At 45.3% G+C, this 17747-nt stretch overlaps 1 protein-coding gene across 1 annotated transcript in view; it reads right to left on the bottom strand.

Annotated features, from left to right (window-relative positions):
- Positions 1-463: 463 nt before the first annotated feature.
- celf4 (CUGBP, Elav-like family member 4) overlaps positions 464-17747 on the bottom strand; it is an 87546-nt gene continuing 70262 nt past the window's right edge. Inside the window, exons 3-14 of the mRNA XM_056273549.1 lie at positions 16964-17012; positions 13017-13145; positions 11482-11561; positions 10574-10714; positions 9597-9735; positions 8256-8405; positions 7645-7755; positions 6250-6312; positions 5895-5972; positions 4554-4697; positions 2865-3060; positions 464-857 (exon numbers count right to left, since the gene is read on the bottom strand). Coding sequence (XP_056129524.1) covers positions 2933-3060; positions 4554-4697; positions 5895-5972; positions 6250-6312; positions 7645-7755; positions 8256-8405; positions 9597-9735; positions 10574-10714; positions 11482-11561; positions 13017-13145; positions 16964-17012 — 1212 coding nt within the window. The 3' untranslated portion in view covers positions 464-857; positions 2865-2932. The remainder of the gene's footprint in view (positions 858-2864; positions 3061-4553; positions 4698-5894; positions 5973-6249; positions 6313-7644; positions 7756-8255; positions 8406-9596; positions 9736-10573; positions 10715-11481; positions 11562-13016; positions 13146-16963; positions 17013-17747) is intronic.

Raw genomic sequence — 17747 nt, 5'->3', positions numbered from 1 at the left:
AGCATATCAGCAATATATATGTATATATATACATATGTTGTATATATTTGAAATGTACATATTTTTTATGTGCAGTTCCTCAGCCAGCTAACACCGGCTGATAGAGCTGCAGTGGTCCGAGTATATTAGAGCTACAAGTCCTCAGCAATAAAAACGTTTGGTCTTTTGGTCCCTAAAACAACTAAGGAATGACAGGTAAGACTCCCTGGAGACCGTCGCTATGGCTCTCCTTGGCAACGGTCTCCCCTGGAAACGGACAGGCACTCCGTGCTAAAGATGGCCATCCCAAATCGAAGCCAATTTGTGTCCTGAAAATATCACATTCCCTACTTAAAGTTTTCGCTCCGAAAAATTTTCCTCTCTTGTTTCAAGTCTGAAAAATTGGTCTCCAAAAGTTAGTTGCCCCATATTCAAGCCAGCTAACGAGGAAGATCTCCTACGGCGATCCTCCTGTTCAGTTTTTTTTCAGAGTTTGTCTTGTTCTTTTGGACTACTGACATCCGTGTTTCCTTAATTTGTTCGGTGGGGGTTGGTCATTTTAAATGTGTTTGTATTAGTAACTGTTTTCTTCTTAAGCTAAAAGTCTCTGTAGTCCATATAGGGTACCTGTCACTCAAGCAGGGTTTTTTTGGGGGGGGAGAGAGGTGTCATTGTGTGCAGGCAAAAAAGGTCCTTGGGCTAACCAGACTGATGCAAAGTCTTTGTGAGTTCCCACAAATCGGTTTATCCAGCAGAGGTGTCCTTGACTCGGGTCATCAAACGCTCTCCTTTCTGAAGCAGCCTCAGTGGTCCAGTTGTCGAGTTTGCGCTCGGTGGCCGTTAGCAAGTAGTCCAGATGTGATCCAGCTCAACATAACCTGGAAAGCCAAACCAGAATATTATCATTTCTCCTTTCTTCAGTTATGTTTACAAACCGATTTAAAATATAAACAAAACCGGGCAGAACGTCACAGATTTCCATACCTCCCCGATACCACAAAGAGGCAAGAAGCGTTGTAACTTACCACTATAACACTAAACTGCACCACGCCAGTCATTGTTTTCAGACACCTTTTAAAAAAAAAGGTTTTAATTGGAGGTTGACCCTTACTAAAACTGCTCTTTCACTTGGGTGCCTTGCTCAAGTGTCTGATTTGAAACCCGGTTCTCCGTTTTGTGCCGTTAGGTAACAGACAGGTTTTCTGTTCAACATACCGTTTGACTGACATTTAATCTGTTGAGCATGAATCGCCTTAAATACTCTATTATCATTCCCCTTGTGCAACCTGTTAGTGTTTATAGTAGTTCTTTGCATATTAAACAGGAAAGCACCTCTGCAGGGTACCTTTTTTTTTTTTTTTTTTAAGTACCTCGTCTGGTGCTGAAAAATGTGATTTTGATGAAGGTGATTTTGTTTTGACAGTTTTTGGAAAACTAACCAGTCCAACGCTGAGCAAAACCTGCAGTCAGCTCATTTACTTCTCTGATGCTCCCCCCCCTTCTTTTTTAAAGCTAATTCAATGAAATCTTTATAAACTTAACATACAGTACTTTGGATGCTGTTTTGTTTTGTACTTTGAAAGTGTTTTTTTTTTATATATATACAGCAAAGCACCAGAATCCTTCGTGTTATTAGACTGGAGAGCTTCTGTTGGTTTTCAGTTGATTACAACCTTGACACGATTTCAACCTTATAATATCCTGTTATTATCACTGGCGTGCAGGAGCAATTTAAAGAAAAAGGCATTATTGCAAGCGATGGCAGGACAGCAGAATTGTGTACTGTCCTACATGCGCCAAAAACTTCATCTCCCGCCCCCCCCCCAGATGCACACACAAACGTTCTCGAACAGAGCTTGATATCAATAGTAATGTGACACATTCGTATCTGATTGCACTATTCCGAGTGCAGTAATTTGCCTCAGGATACAGTCTGGTATGCTTCAGTTAGTTCTTGAGTGGGTGATGAGTTGCCCTTGAATGAAGTCATCAGTGGTGAATGAATGACACTGCCTAAACTCTCCATCACGCAGATGAAGGGAGGAGACAAAGAGGAACTGCACAATTACCCGCCTGAAGGGTAATAAATGTCTCCCCCCTTGAATGCAATTCCTTCCCTGTGCAATACATCGAACCATTTGCCAATTATCTTTTACCTACAGGGCATCTTATGGGGTCACTTACTGTAGCCCTGTTCAACAAAAAAAAAAGAGGAGGCTACAGTAAAAAAGATGTGACACTATCTTGTTTGCATGAATCGAAGGCACCCAGACTTGACTGCCCTCAGGAAGAGGTTAATGAACAAACATAAAAACAGTGTATGAATATAGCTATTCCATTGTGTAATCTATTACGTTTCGGCACGCATTTTTATGTTCATTGCATGGCAGTGCAATTTGAGACTTTCCAACAACGGTTAAAATATTACAGGATTGTTTTGGACGACTGCGCTGCAGGTTTTAGTTTTTTTTTATACAACCTTTGCCCCAGAGTGTCGAGGCGTTTTTACCATCTGAGTTTTTATCGCAGCTGATGACCGAACTAACTGACAGTAGATTATTGGGCTCTGCAGTAAACCTTAAATAACAAGACATTATGCTGACATGGGCGGAATTAATAATTGCAAACACTTGAATTTTCAACCAGGGGATAGTACTTGATCAGTAGTCTTTACAGGCAATTTGCAGATGACGAGGCAGTTAATAAGCACCTGCAAATGTTTTATGACTTTGTAAAAGGTTACCGAAGCCTCGTCAGGTGTTTCCATAAACGGGCCTGCCTTCTCTGCTTTCATCAATACAATGGCATTTAGCCGTGCACGTGCCGATTCAGTTAATCACCCCCCCCCCCAAACTGAAGTGAGAGAAAATGTTTGCTGGTCTGACCTGTGTTTCCCTGTGTGCGGCAGCTGCCCCTGCCCCCAGAATAGGGGCTGCGGGGGTGGGGCTGGGGTCTAATACGGGCGGTTGGCGTCCTTCGGCCTCTTCAGCTGCACCTTGAGTCTCTTCATGCCGATCTGAAAGCCGTTCATGGACTGGATGGCCGCTTGGGCACTACCTGGGTTATCGTAACTCACAAACCCTGGGGGATAGGACCGAGGGAGAGGGGGAGAAGGAGAAATGAGGGGAGAAAGATGGTTAGATAAAGATGAAACGAGGAGGACAGATTTGGATCATCAAGCAATAGACGATGAGAATGGATTTCAAAATGAGGAACAAGTCTCCTAAAGGTAGTTATGTACAATTCTGCAACAGTGAGGATAGAAATGTATCACCCTTACATAAGAGATAACCTGTAACATCAAAACATTATTTTTCATTATCTAGATCATGTATTTCAAGCAATTCAATGACATTGTCATCACTGGAAACGATGTGTACATTTGCTCAAACGCAAATGTTTGAATTGTATCTAGCCAATCGCAGTTCATTGTGCGATCACCGTAATTCAAATATAGGCGTTGCCACGTTTAATGCTTATGACAGATCCAATAAATCCAATATGTAATCCATACACGGATCATGACACACAGCACATCCTTATACAACATCAGTAGGTTCACCCTAATGACAGAGCGAGCAACATGCAACCAAAATCACACTAGGAACTTGGAGATGGCATTGAAACTAAAACATCACAACAGGTCCCGTTTGGGGGGATTCTGATTTTTGGCTTTGATGTCGGAGTAAATTACTGGAAAGCAATGACTGACAAAATAAATCCTACACCTTGAAAGAGTTAAACAAAGAGAAGTGATGAGGGTAATTACAGTTGTGGTGCAGTTAACTGAAAAATGGGCAGTGGGCAATTCCCAAGTGAGTTACACGTTTGGGACCCTCCAGTTTATCATAAGCTGTAAGAACAACAAATATGCGATGCAGGGATTATTGCACATTATACTTATAATGAGTGGTTAATCATAATCATTCTCTCGGCAGTGTATAGAGATCCGGGTTAATAGCTGTTATAATGACAGACCAGGCGGGGTGCTCTGCATGTATGGACGGCACTAAGGGGGAGTGAGTGCCACCCATCAATCTGGAGGAGTAAAAAAAAAAAAAAACAGCAATTCATGCATTCGTTCTGCTTTCTTAAAAAAAGAAAAGCCAAACAAAATGGCGGCGGTTGTGACTACAGGAGAATGAGAGTTGAAGAGAACTCATTTCATCCCATTTTGATCGGCGTTAGTCTGTGCTAGTCGTAATTATCGCCGACTTGTTAAACCAAAGATAACATTGATGATATGAGGCTGAAAGGAACATTACTTTAATAATTAATAGTGAACTCCCAAAATACAGATTCTCTGCCCCCCCCCCTCCCCCATCCCCATATCCTTCCTCAGGGGCTCTCAGCTCTCGAACAACTACATCGAAATTCTCCATCCCTGAGATGATGACTTTTTTTTTCTTTCTTTTTTGTTTTGGGAGGGCAAGGGGCAGTGGTGGGGTGGGGGGGTGGTGGAGCTGGGGGAATTGAGCGCCGAACGGGGCTGTTGGCTGCGGTGAAGAAGGTGATTAGTAAAAGAATAAGAATAGATAACCAATAATCTCTTGGTTTTATTCATTTTTACCCACCAAAGCATTTACTTTGGTTTGTCGCCCGATCCACAAACACTTTGGAGGAGATGACATTACCGAAAGGAAGGAACATCTGCATCAGCTCTCCATCCCCAAACTCCTGTGGGAGGTGGTAGATGAACAGGTTGCAACCCTCCGGCCCTGCACACGGAAACAGAGAGAAAGACAAGAGAGAAGGGGCAGAGTTCAAGGTGAGAGAGGAGAAAGAGGTGTACTAAGGACAATAAATGTAGTCCACGGGAGGTCAAGGCTCAACGGTGAGGGGAAAGAGCCAAAGAAGAACAGCAAAAATGGACACAGAGAAACTAAGTGAGAGAAGGGAAAGACATAGAAGCATGACCTTAACTTCTAATTCAACTTTTTCAAGGAACATTTTTGTTTTTCAATGAAATAAGGGAATCTACAATCTGGAAAAAAAAATTCTCAACGTCAACCTTGGTGAAGCAAGGTTTGTCTCCAGTGTTGGATGGGAGAAAAAAAAAGATAGAATTTGTGCATTCATTGTGTAATTTTAAGGTCATTCAAACCTCGCTAGATTCATGTGCCCTGCTGAAGTGCCCTTAAGCAAGGCACCACACCCCCCCACCCCGTTCACTCATTGCCAGTCACTCTGGGTAAGACTGCTGCTTCGCCGTGAACCTCTGGGATTTCATGGCCGTTTAATTATTTCTACAACGTTTCGCCCATCGCCACAGAGGGGCAGTCATGTTCCGACTAGTCATGTTCCAGGCAGAGGTCATTGAGTTCCCCAGTGTGACTACAGTTTGTCTGCAGCTTTGTTTTGAGCATCTCAAGAGAAACCTACACAAAATACTGACATGAACATGGCTTTATTCCATCGCCGAACCGAGTCGTCGCTGCAACGCTGATGGACAGCAGCTTTTCCTTTCTTTGGTATTCAACCCGAAATTGTCAAGAGATGAAACTCTAAACTCCAAAATCCTTAAATGAAGGGGATTTTTTTTTTTGGGAAATGGACTTGTCAGAATATTCCGTCATCACGGAGAGAACCGTTCCTCTCGGGGATGTGACGCTCGCCAATCGGAGAATCTGCTTCGACCAGGTAAGCGTACCCAGCCCTCTCTCTTCGACATGCCGGTGATGATTAGGGACTGGGGTGGGAATCACTGAGATGTTTTTTCTTCTTCTTCTTTTAAAGTGGGTGTGGTTGGAGATTCAGAGGTTGCGTCCATGCCAGAAATAGATACATGAGTATATATATATATATATATATATATGCTCTTCGTATTTGTCACTCACTCGAAGTTGCTCGAGGACAGCCAGCCAAATGACTAAAATGTGTGTGTGTGTGTGCGTGTGCGCGCGTGTGTGTGTTACCTTCTCGTTGCTGTTGTGGAATGATGGGTGGAGGCTGGGGGAAGGCCTGGCTGATCTGGCCATATGCAGCAGGGTAGGCTGCTGAGACACAGACACACCACAGATCAGATAACACTCATGGCAGGAGAAAACACACACACATACACATACTTGCGTATTCACACAGCTCATATGGCAGCGAGAATAAATTGATGTAGTGCAGCCCACACTCAATGTTATAAGAACAAAATTCAAATTCAGAAATTGATGAATCCCTCCCTCCCTTTAACACCCCCCCTCCTCTTTCTCTCTCACATACACTCATGCACACAAACGTACACACCCTACAGCGCCTGTGTGAGAGTGAAAGACAGACCTGCATACTGCTGGACTCCCGTGTACGCCTGCTGGAGAGGATCTGCTGCAGTGGGACTCTGAGCTGCTCCGACCGGGGGAGAAAACGGTGAGGAGAAGGGGATGGAAGGATTGGGGGGGGGGGCACAGAGGATTGTCAGATGATGGGGAAAGAATGGGAGACCAACCGAAGAAGAACGTAGAGAGGAAGGAGTGAGGAGAGAAGCGTGGCGGAAGGAGAGAGTAGTGTACGGATGGAGGGGTGATGGGAAGAGGGACGGACAGGTGGGGGACAAGCAGAAAGGTTAGAGAGCATAACAAAACCTTGTCGACTCACTTCGGTGTCTGCGAACAAGGAGCGCAATCCCCCCAACTCTCCTGCGCTCCGTCTCGACTTTTGCTCCTTGGACGGTGTTTCGGGACTAGTTAATTTTTCCGCAAAAGCAAAGTGAAATTTCAAAGGGCCATTATTTGAAAAGAAAATTAAAAGAAAAATCATATAGATACTAGCAATATAGCTACCATCACTACCACAGAAAGAAAGACAATTACTCTCAACCCGAGTGTTAGCTAGTATTGGGGAAGCCTCAATAATAGAAGTTACATCTTCTTTCTGAACATCTACTTTAGTAGTTTAACACAAAACTGCAGTTACAATACATTTCCCACACATACACCTGCTGTTGTCAGAATGACTCATAGGTGAGATGTAAAATTAAATGAGGTAATTATTGATGTAAAATACCTACTCTGAGCCTATGTGGCTAACACTTGACTGTACCAGGAATATACTTTAGTAACAACTACTACATGTTAGGTCACACTTCACAATGAATTGAATGAGTGAAAGCCACTTTGTTGGACATTGTATTCTTACAATGAAATTTTTTCTCTGCATTTAACCCATCCTATTGTGTAGGAGCCGTGGGCAGCTGCAGCACCCAGGGTACCAACTCCGGTTCTTCTTTATATTGCTTTGGTCAGGGGCACAGGCAATGCTATGAATGTTAGGGTTAGTACTCCTGTATTAACCCTAACATGCATGTCTTTTTGATGGTGGGAGGAAACCGGAGCACCCGGAGGAAACCCACACAGACACGGGGAGAACATGCAAACTCCACACACAAAGGATCTGGGACGTCCTGGGGTTCGAACCCAGGACTTGCTTGCTGTGAGGCAACTGTGCTAACCACTGGGCCACTGTGCCTATCCAACTCTATACACACATGCACATTAGGCACACTACTGAGAATATTCAGCCATGCATATTTTACACACGCACACACACAAACACGTTGATAACACCGCTGTCGAGAACCAACAACGACACTTAAAAAACCTTTCTGGCTGACAGCGAGAGGAGAAAAGAGAAGGGTCGGGTAGGACAGGGTGTGGAAGGGGGTGAGGAAGCAGCTACCTTCAGAGAGAGAAGAGAGGAAGCAGCCACCCTGAACCCCAAAACAACTCCGCGGAGCCACGCCCAAGCCGTTTTTCTCCGAGTCCTCCCTAAAAACCACCTCCTGCAACACTGGGAAGACAATGGGGGGGAAACAAGCATTTTTCTTCCTCCTCTTGGTGGATAAAATCAAAGTGGTACTAGCTGCAGCTCATGAGACTAATACACACTTGAGACTCCACAAGCCCATAGGCACCTTTCCTAACACTTCTCTGCTCAACGTGTTCACCATCGCTGAGCCACATTTGCCAGGGTTTGGCCACTTAAACATGCATTGAGGTCGTTCCTAACTGTACGCCAGCAGCATACATCTGGAAACTGCTTTGGTTTAAGTATGTGTCATTTGAGATCCCAACTTTTACCACATTTTGGTACATCATGCACGTAGTAATTGTTTTTCAAAATGGTGAAATTATTTGATCAAACACGCACGTTTTCATTTTTTTGTAGTGAAATACCAATTATTAATATTCTCACTGCACAATAACATCATCAAATTATAAGTGCGTGTGTGTGTGTGTGTGTGTGTGTGTGTGCACGTTCCATTGTACATCTGCATATACCACACCTACCAGGATAAGGGTGTATCCCATTGGTGAAGACAGCCTCTGCAGGCGGCTGTCCGTTCGGCTGGGGGGGCGGCAGACCAGTGAAACCGTTCACACTAATGGGAGAAGGGATGCTGGTCACTGGGGCACTGATACCTGGGGGGGTACTACCACCTGTAGCCCGCAGGTAGGGAGACAGGTAGGAGAGCCAAATAGGAGACAAGAAGAGATACAGAGAAAATAGTATTATCCAACCACAGTATTTTTCTCAGACATTATCAGCAAGTTGTGCCGTGTTTGTGGCCAGAGCTTGGAAATTATTGCAAAGGTCAGAAGGGCCGGTCCAGTGGGCCGTCGAAGACACTGAATGTCAGGGCTGATTTCTTGTCTTGAGCCCATCCATATTGTGACCCAATAACCATTAGATGTCATTGTTACGCTGGGGCCACACTGAACACGTAACATATGTGGACCGTTCCCAGAGCGGACGTGCCGCCGAATGAAACTTTACCGGCTACACCTGCAGCACATGTGCAGCATAGGCTTGTGTGAGTCACACACAGGTAAAACAAGACGGCGAGCTTTCAGAGTCACCAGGGAGGTAACGTTAGGTCAATATGATCAATGATCGCTCATCTTTTTTTCTTATTGACCTTTTTCATATCCCTGTCATTCAGGTTGACATTTCAATCTCTTATCAAAGGATGCAGGTCACAGGAAACAATAAATAATAATAGAAATTCTCAAAACCAAACTACCAAAAGCTAGAGCCATTTCTTGTATACCGGTAGTTTAATTTATAGACACTTTGACCCATTTCTGTGCAAGTGGACGGTGCACAGCGGCGCATGCCCACCACGTACATGCTGCTCTCACCTGGCGCAGCCGGTTTCACTGATTACAGTGGAAGGGTTGCAGCAGCCTCTCCGCCAACGGTCTGCATACGTTACATGTTCAGTGTAGCCAAGGGGTTAGAAAGATTAAATGAGAATAGTCAATACTCTTGATGGTGTCAAAGGGGATCCCAATTATGTAGTATTTGTCTCAGATGGTATGCTGTATTTCTACTGCATCCATATATAACACATGGGGGCTCGTGAAAAAATATACTTGAGATAATTTCTTCATATTCATGGCTAATTTAAATGGCACATTGACCCATAATGTCCATGAACACATTAATAAGAAGACTGTCTTATTATTTTTTTACTGTGTGTTTAAATATTACAGTCACTTGTGACAATCATTGGTTATGGGGGGGGGGTGAGCTCTGTGATCGTACTCTTAAACACGCCTTATTCATTTCCCATGTATTGGTTCTTCAAAGGTAAGGGCCCTTAACTTTTGACCACACACCACAGTTACCTGACGTGGGGGTCAGGGGCGCCCCTGGGAGGCCATTAATGGTAGCCATGTGTTGCATCTGGGCAGCCGCAAAGGCTGCCATGGGACTGAGGTAGCCTCCCTGGCCTACAGACGCCATTAATGCCGCCTGCTGCTGCACCTGCACAGTGTTGGGTGGGTGGGGGTGGATCAGAGGGTGAATGCATGATGGGAGTAAAATAAGGCGAGAAAGGAAGAACATATGTTAAGCGAGAAGAGAGGAAGGAAGACAAAACGAGAAAAAAAAAACAGTAAAGTTGGTGTGAAAGGTGAGACAGACCCTGCATTCAAGCGGTGTTGGAATTTTGGTCCGAGCGAGTTTCCGACCAGGGAGGAGCTGCATGAACATTGTCGGAGTTGCGATGTAATCGCTCTTTTCATTACGGCCGAACGCAGAGAGCCGTACATGAACAGTAAGAAATTTCATACAATAAAACCAAAACCTGACCCGAAGTAGAAATTTGAAAGATGGATGGATATTCTTTGATAGCTATAGTGCTACGGCATGCAATTTCCTGTGCAAGCCACACATACAGAAAACACTTGCTTCCAATTTCGCTCACCTCCATCTTTTTCCCCCCAATTTTAACTACAATAAAGCGTGTGAACGCTAACTACTCGGACGGCTGTGTTGTTCGCTACTCAGAGAAATGTACAATCCGACATCACTTGAATGCTTGCATGTGAGTTAGAAAGCAAGTGTTGAGCATGGACCTCATCGGGTTGATACTGTATGCTTACATATATTTCAGTATCAGCATTCATCAGGTTGTTTTACATTAAACCCTAAAGGAAATGCTGGAAACCAATTGGCTAGAGGGCGATGTTGGAAATGATTTAAAATTAATGGGGCGATGAGGTTTGAGTGCTCTGCTGGTCCACGGACACTTAATTGAGATCTTTCTAAGATGAAAAATAAACACTGTTGAATGGCAGAGGCGTTATGCGGGGCATCTTGCCTGAGCATAGGCTCCGTAGGCTCCAAACTGCAGGGCCATAGGGTTGAAGATGCCCATCTGACCAGCCATCTGCTGCATACGGCGGATGGTGCGCTCCTTATCTGTGTCGGCGAACTTCACCACCAGACTGGATGAGGCACCCTATGCACACACGCACACACACACACACACACACACACACACGGCAGGAAGTCAGGAAAAGGTTACAGACCACTAAAGGACACACGACGGTGTGAACTGTCGCTCAGATAAACACTTGGAGCAATCAAATGCCAAATCAGACAAAGCCAAAATGGTTATGTTTCGCCTCTGTCTTCATCAAATCACCAGTAAAATGCCAGTGTCACCTGTCAAACAGCACAGAGTTAACACTGACCACTGTGAAATTAATGTTGCAGTAATATCTTGGTGTGCCTGCCACCATATCATATGATGTTGATGTCCTATAGACCCTTCAAGATCATATTCAAAACCAGATGTGTCCTTTATTACTGCTCCTTCAGGGCCTTATATCAAGCAATGCAGGGAACTCTTTCATCATGGACAACTAGTTTTGTTTTGGGTTTTTTTTTACTGCAAACAGATTCAGTAATTACGTTCATGTAATATTAAGAGGCAGAATCTTGCCACCTCCATCACACAAATGATCCACTAGCGCCATCAGTGCTAAAACGGGCAGGCCCATGTTTGAATGGATGAAAGTATCCACCATGGCATATCTTATCTTAACGTGTAAAGTCACAGAGTGTGCCCATCCCATCCTTTCATTGTTTTTCATGATAACACAGCGAAAGAGAAAAGGCAAACTGTGACCATATTGGATTTAGGCTGCCTTCTCTCGCATTACCCCCCCTCCCCACATGCACACTACCATAACACATTAGCATGAACACAAAAGGTATACTCACAGGCATTGTCTGGCTGCCGTGTAGTGCACTGATGGCTGCCTGAGCTTCAGCATGAGAAGAGTATTTTACAAATGCACAGCCTGAAGGAGAGAGAAAGAGAGAGAGTGCGAGAAAGAGAGAAAAAAATTCCAAAAGTAACAGAAAAAGGACAGAAAAACAGATAGAAAAAAGAAGAAGAAAAGACCCGTAAAGCGAAGAAAGGCATCAGCGGAGAAGGTGTCAGAACTGTGTGTTGAAGATCTTGTTGATACTCTATTATGTATTCAGGGTATCGCCAAAATATTGCCAGGGACACTCGTGCACGTGCTCAAGGGCAATGTCCCCGATGTTTTTCAACTGGGAAAAGGCATCATGCGACAAGTAAACGCAAGTCCCCTCCGCTGGAAACATTTGTATTCGCGCCGACGATCAGTTGGGTGGGCAAAGTGGGCTAAACGTGCCCCTCCGAAACGGTTAACGAGTTCGGAATTGTTTGACGGGGCTTAAAATGCCACAGTGTTTTGGTGTCGCTTACTATTGACAGGCCTTGTTGATGAATTTGAATTATCAAGTTCCCAGTAATTATCAAGCTAAAGCCCACTTAGCCAAGTAAGCCGGCTGATGAGGCCTTGTTAATGAAGCTTCACGGAGGAATCGGAACGATCAGCCCACTGTAATCAGCAGGCTTAGTTATCATCTGGCCACATTTAATGGCTGTTAAGCCCACTGATGAACTTTATGCGGTGAACTTGTGTCGTATCCCGAGAATGTTTCGAAAGGACACGACACGAAGCCCTGCGTTTAATGAGGTGTTTGACTTATGTTAGACGTTGACAAGTTTTGTGTTTTCTCTCTGGCACTCCTTCCTCTTTTTCTTCTCAGGCCTAGAGACAGCGTCGATTAATTTCTTTGTAGGAAATGCAATTTTTTGGGGGGGGGGGGTAAATTTCATACAGTGAGCGGAGCCATGTAAGCCGACTTGTTAGGTCAGTGGGGTTAATCCATAGCAATATGAAGCGCTTTGGATGTCTAGGAAAGCGCTATATAAATGTAATTGTTATTATAATTATTATTATTATAACAAGCTTGTGGTTTGCCGCTCTCGTTCTCATCATGGGGCCCAGGCCTATGTTCACTCAGCTCTGTGAGTTAGCTATCGAGGTTAGCTAGCGGCTAAGAGAAGTGTTGGGTCAGGGTTAGGGTTAGGGTCAGGGTCAGGGTTAGGGTTAGGGTTAGGTTGAGTTCAGCTGAATTCAATGAAATGGGGTCTGAGGGAACATAAGACACGCTCCCGTTCTCATGTTCAAAACTTGCTGACGGTGTTTAGCTACTGTAGAAATTTCAAACCCAAAATAAATCTTACCCAACCCTTCATCTGTTGATTGGAACCTCGCCCAACGCGGCACCGTTCGACGTGAAATTGTTAAGGTGAACTTTACATTATCACCACCGTTGAAAAGCCAATCAGTTCTGTGCGGTAGCCTGTGGAAAATCTCCTCTAGTTCAATGTCACAGACACCTTCTTCTTCTTTTTTCTTTTTTTTTTTTACACTCACCTTTGCTGTTTCCGTCCGGACCTCTGAGGATGGTGCACTCTTCAATACTGCCGAAAGACTCGAAAAGGCGCCTCACGTCGTCTTCCGACTGCTGCTTGTTGAGCATACCCACAAAGAGTTTTCTGTCTTCTAAAACAAAACAAAGGTGTGGGTAACAGTCAGCGGGTTGGCCTAACTATAAGCTAGCTAAAGAACGGTTAAATCAGGCCCGGCGCCAGGATGAAGTTAACGAGGGGGCAGTTAAAAATGGCGAGGGTGCAAATCTTTTTATATAGTACAACAGTAGGTTATCACCCTGTTATGCCTAGGTTTACTGAAATTCATTGATTTAATCATGCTATTGCATCTGCTGAAAGGCTAAATAACAACATAAGACTACCGTTTCAAAATCAAATAATTTATTTCACAACCAGTAACCATAAAACGTAAACTGAGGGGGCTAAAACTACAACTGAGGGGGCAACGCCCCCTCACGCCCCCTGGTGGCGCCGGGCCAGGGTTAAATCAACAATACAATACAGCATCCGCTCCATAGTTTATGTTAGATTTGTCACAATTTTTGTCATTCTTAGAAAGTTTCGTACATTGTTATTTTCCCATTATGGCTGGCGGGCACTGCTAACGTATTGCACTACACCTTTACCTTAGTTAAAGTAAATACATCAACCCAATGGAGACCCATGTGTTCAGCCTCACGTCATACATATCATTTCAGTGAACCGCACGGTGCTTACAGTCGAAATGCTCATTTTAATACTGTCAAATCGCGCTCGGGGGCATCATAGCGTTTTTGGATTTAGTACAGATCCGTCTCCAACACTGGTTCAAAGATGTCAGTGCATGACAGCACGAGTGAATGATTGGTGGACTGATAAACTGGGGGGGAAACATCTCGTCAAAGGTGAAAGTGCGGACGTGCACAATGGCGGCACACGTGCTGTAGCACAAGCCTGTATGTTAGTCATTCTGAGCACTTGTGCACTTGCAGATGTTTACGTAGGGAAATTAATGAGCCCTGATGTCTACGCCTATGATCGCACACCATGTATTAACATGTGCACGTGTGTGTGTGTGTGTGTGCGTGCGTGCGTGTGTGTGTGTGCGTGCTCGTGCATGCGTGCTCTTAGGGTCTGTTCCCCGCTTGCCTCTGCCTGACAGGGTGTCCTTGCCGAGTCAACAAGACTAATCTGCGCTCTGGCCTTGCACTGGGGGGAGGGGGGGGGAGTGTTTACAAGAGAGGGTCGCACATCAGGAATGGAGGACACACACATACACACACACAGGCATGCTCACACACATCATAAAATGTCTACCTCTGTCCATCTTTATCGCACTCTTTCTGTTTTCTCTATCCTCGCTCTCTCTCTCTCACACACTCACTCACACACTCACTCACACACACACACACACACACACACACACACACACACACACACACACACACACACACACACACACACACACACACACACACACACACACACACAGTATGCTCCTTATTGGCGGCCAAAGCCTTTACAGTTCCTCTGGGAAGGCACCAATAAACATTACATCTTTCTTTGGAGAAGGCCTCTTAACACACAATGCACACACCTACACACACTAACATATTCAGTGGGAGCTCAAATCGATATACATCTAGAAGGCCTAGACTCTCAAAATTGTACCACAAGCCCATGCGTGCACGCATGCACACATGCACGCACGCACACATATACACATACACACATGCACACATACACACACATGCACACATTGAATAGACAAAGTATGAAAACAAACTGAAAGGCATTGTTAGACCCATATTATTATTATTATTATTATATTAATTTATATTAAATTTATATTTATTTAGTATTATGATGATGATGATGATGATTATTATTATTATCCTTGTTTATTTATAATAAATGTGCATGGTTCTGAGTCGTAGTGCTACTCGGTGGGAAGCTCCTACCTGCTGGACTGACAGGAAATAAAGGCAGCAAGCGACCGTGGCACCTTGCTACTTAACTGATTGAGATGGGAGAAGGTGGACTGTTTCCAGCTGTGATTAACTGAGAAACGCTGCCGCCTTTTTCCCCATTTATTTTTCTGTGTTTTTGTTTTGGTTCTATATCGCTGATTTACTCTTTATTAGACTTAAAAGGCATATTCCAGTTTTCAATTTACACCTCTTGAAACCCCTGTTTTAAGCCGCACATGCTGGAATAAGAAATCACCACCCGCTGCAACACTGGCTGTCATTATTGTCTCCGAGACCAGCAGCAACCAACAAACAACGAGAGGGCGGTTAAATGTGAGAACGTGTTGCGCATGCTGGGTGTCTTCCCTGTCTTAGAAACCTGCGGAAAAGTTAGAAACACAGCCGCCGCGGGTGTGAAACCAGGACGAAACCGGTTGGATTTATCTGTGAATAACAGAATAAGATGTTAAATTCTGTGACCCCCGACAACTTTCTTTCCCCTGTTCTCTCACGTAGGAACTGGTGGTGTAATGGTCGAGCACTATTAAGTCTTTCTTTGGATTCGTGTTGGACACTTTAATCTGAGGAGGGAATGGGACAAGGACAAAACAAGGACACGGATCAGCCAAAAATAAAAGTATGGAAAAGGAGGGGGTGGAGATAAAAAAAGAAGAAAAGAGATAGGGGCGAGGATATGGGGGGGGTGGGCCAGAAGTGGGCTGAGGGGAGCGAGAGAGAGAGAGAGAGAGAGAGAGAGAGAGAGAGAGAGAGAGAGAGAGAGAGACCAGAGACACACAGAGAGGGATGAAGGTCTTACATTGTCCCCTTCCTCCTCCTCCTCCACACTGAGCACTCGCTTCGGTTCCCTCCAGCTCCATCAATCATACTTAGAGAATGGCCAGCCTAAACAGAAGAAGAAGCTGTGCAATTTCTCTCCCCCCCCCCCCTCAACCCCCCCCCCGATCCTTGACTTTCCTTTTTCACAGGCTAACACCTCTCGCTCAGTCCTTCTGCCTCTCTTCCTTATCAACCTTCACCTCCTCCCATGCTCTATTTCCTCTCGCTGTCTCTCATCCTTCCTCTCTCCCTCTCCCTCTCCCTCTCTCACTCTCACTCTGTTTCGCATTCGCTTTGTTTTTTTCATCACCACCTCTCCTGACAGAAGATTCACTCTGGTGTTGAATGTATTAACAACTGAAAAGTTTCAAGGACTACAGCCAAACCCAGTCAAACTGCATCAATCCTCTCTTGTACAGTCTATTGATTTATGTCAAGAGCAGGTCACTACAAGTCTAGACAAAGAAAATGTCCGTTAAGCTGTCTTGGCTGTCAATACGGCCGGACCTCACACATGCATGCATGCACGCAAAACGCACGCCTGCACGCACAAGCACATATGCAAACCCATGCACAGGAGGAAACACCACTCCTGGTGGGCATCTACTGTATATAAGGCCAGCTAGCCCATAAACGCCCTTCAGGGAGATCAGCGCTTCATTTCCTGGACACAGTTTTGTGATAACTATCAATGTGGGTTCACTCATCTGTCTATATATATGATTAGTTATTACTTATTGTGTTATCCCTGGTTAAAGTGTTTGACGAAAAGTAAATTGACTGGAATTTCCCTCAAACTATGGCAGAATCTACGTGATCGTGTGCATGTGTGTGTGTGTGTGGGGGGGGGGGTACTGTGCGCACATCGACATGGTCCATGATGAAACTCCGAGGCTGGAGCTGGAGGCGGGCCGGCCAGCTTCACAAAAAGGAGAGCTCGGCTTACTAATGTGTTCTGAATAGTGAGGGGTCCTGCCAGGCCCCGCTGTCAGCCCGCGTCGAGGTAGAGGGTGTCGTCTAATGGGACAGATAATGGTGAGGCTGATCCACACAGGCGTCCGTGTTTACGGGGACGGGAGGGGGGGGGGCGAAGGAAGGAGGGGAGGAAGGGAGGGAGGGAGGAAGGAAGGAATTAGAGACATACCTCCTCGACTCTCACTGTCTGCTGGCTTCACTTGGATAGGTCTGTTCATCTGCAGTTGGGATAGAGAGAGCGGAGCAGAGATAAAGAGAGAGGGGGGGGGGAAGTGTAGAAGGATGCAAAGAAACGGAGAACACAAGAGACAAAGAAGGACGGTTAGAGTCATCTACTCACGGCACTGCACATAGCAATTTCTACCCCCCCCCCCAAAAAAGCAGGCGAGTATCACCGAGCCAAATTTGCTGGTAAAGTGCACCGACAATCTCCAAAGCTCACAGCGTTTGTAGCCATGGGGGGAATCGCTGGTTGGGAATATGGGGGGAGATATTATTTGATCTGAGATGAAAGCACCGAGAGAGGGCTTGGAAAGAGGAATAAGACGAGGGATGGAGAGAGAGGGACAGACACAGAGATAAAGGGGATGATGGAGGGGTTACTCCGGGTTAACAGAGCCCGGGTTTATCTCCCTCGCTGCATCTACCTCCACATGGGCGCTCCCGTGGGCCGCGGGGTCAACGCAGAACATCACGATGTGCTCTCTCTCTCTCTCTCTCTCTCTCTCTCTCTCTCTCTCTCTCTCTCTCTCTGCTGCGCCTCGCTTTAGACGGCATACGCCTGCCGGCGCGGAAGCAGAAAAACCGCCGAACCCCCTCGCCCAAGCTGCACATGGGAACATACACTAAAAATACCCCCCCACCCCCACACACTTATTCACATACAGCCTGTCCCCCCCTTGTGAGACCTTTTCACAGCGTGTCCTCTGAGGACCTCCTTTCATTTCAATCCT

Source organism: Lampris incognitus, chromosome 2 (assembly GCF_029633865.1).
Source record: "Lampris incognitus isolate fLamInc1 chromosome 2, fLamInc1.hap2, whole genome shotgun sequence".
Lineage (NCBI taxonomy): Eukaryota > Metazoa > Chordata > Actinopteri > Lampriformes > Lampridae > Lampris > Lampris incognitus.
This window is presented reverse-complemented; position numbering and strand designations above follow the sequence as displayed.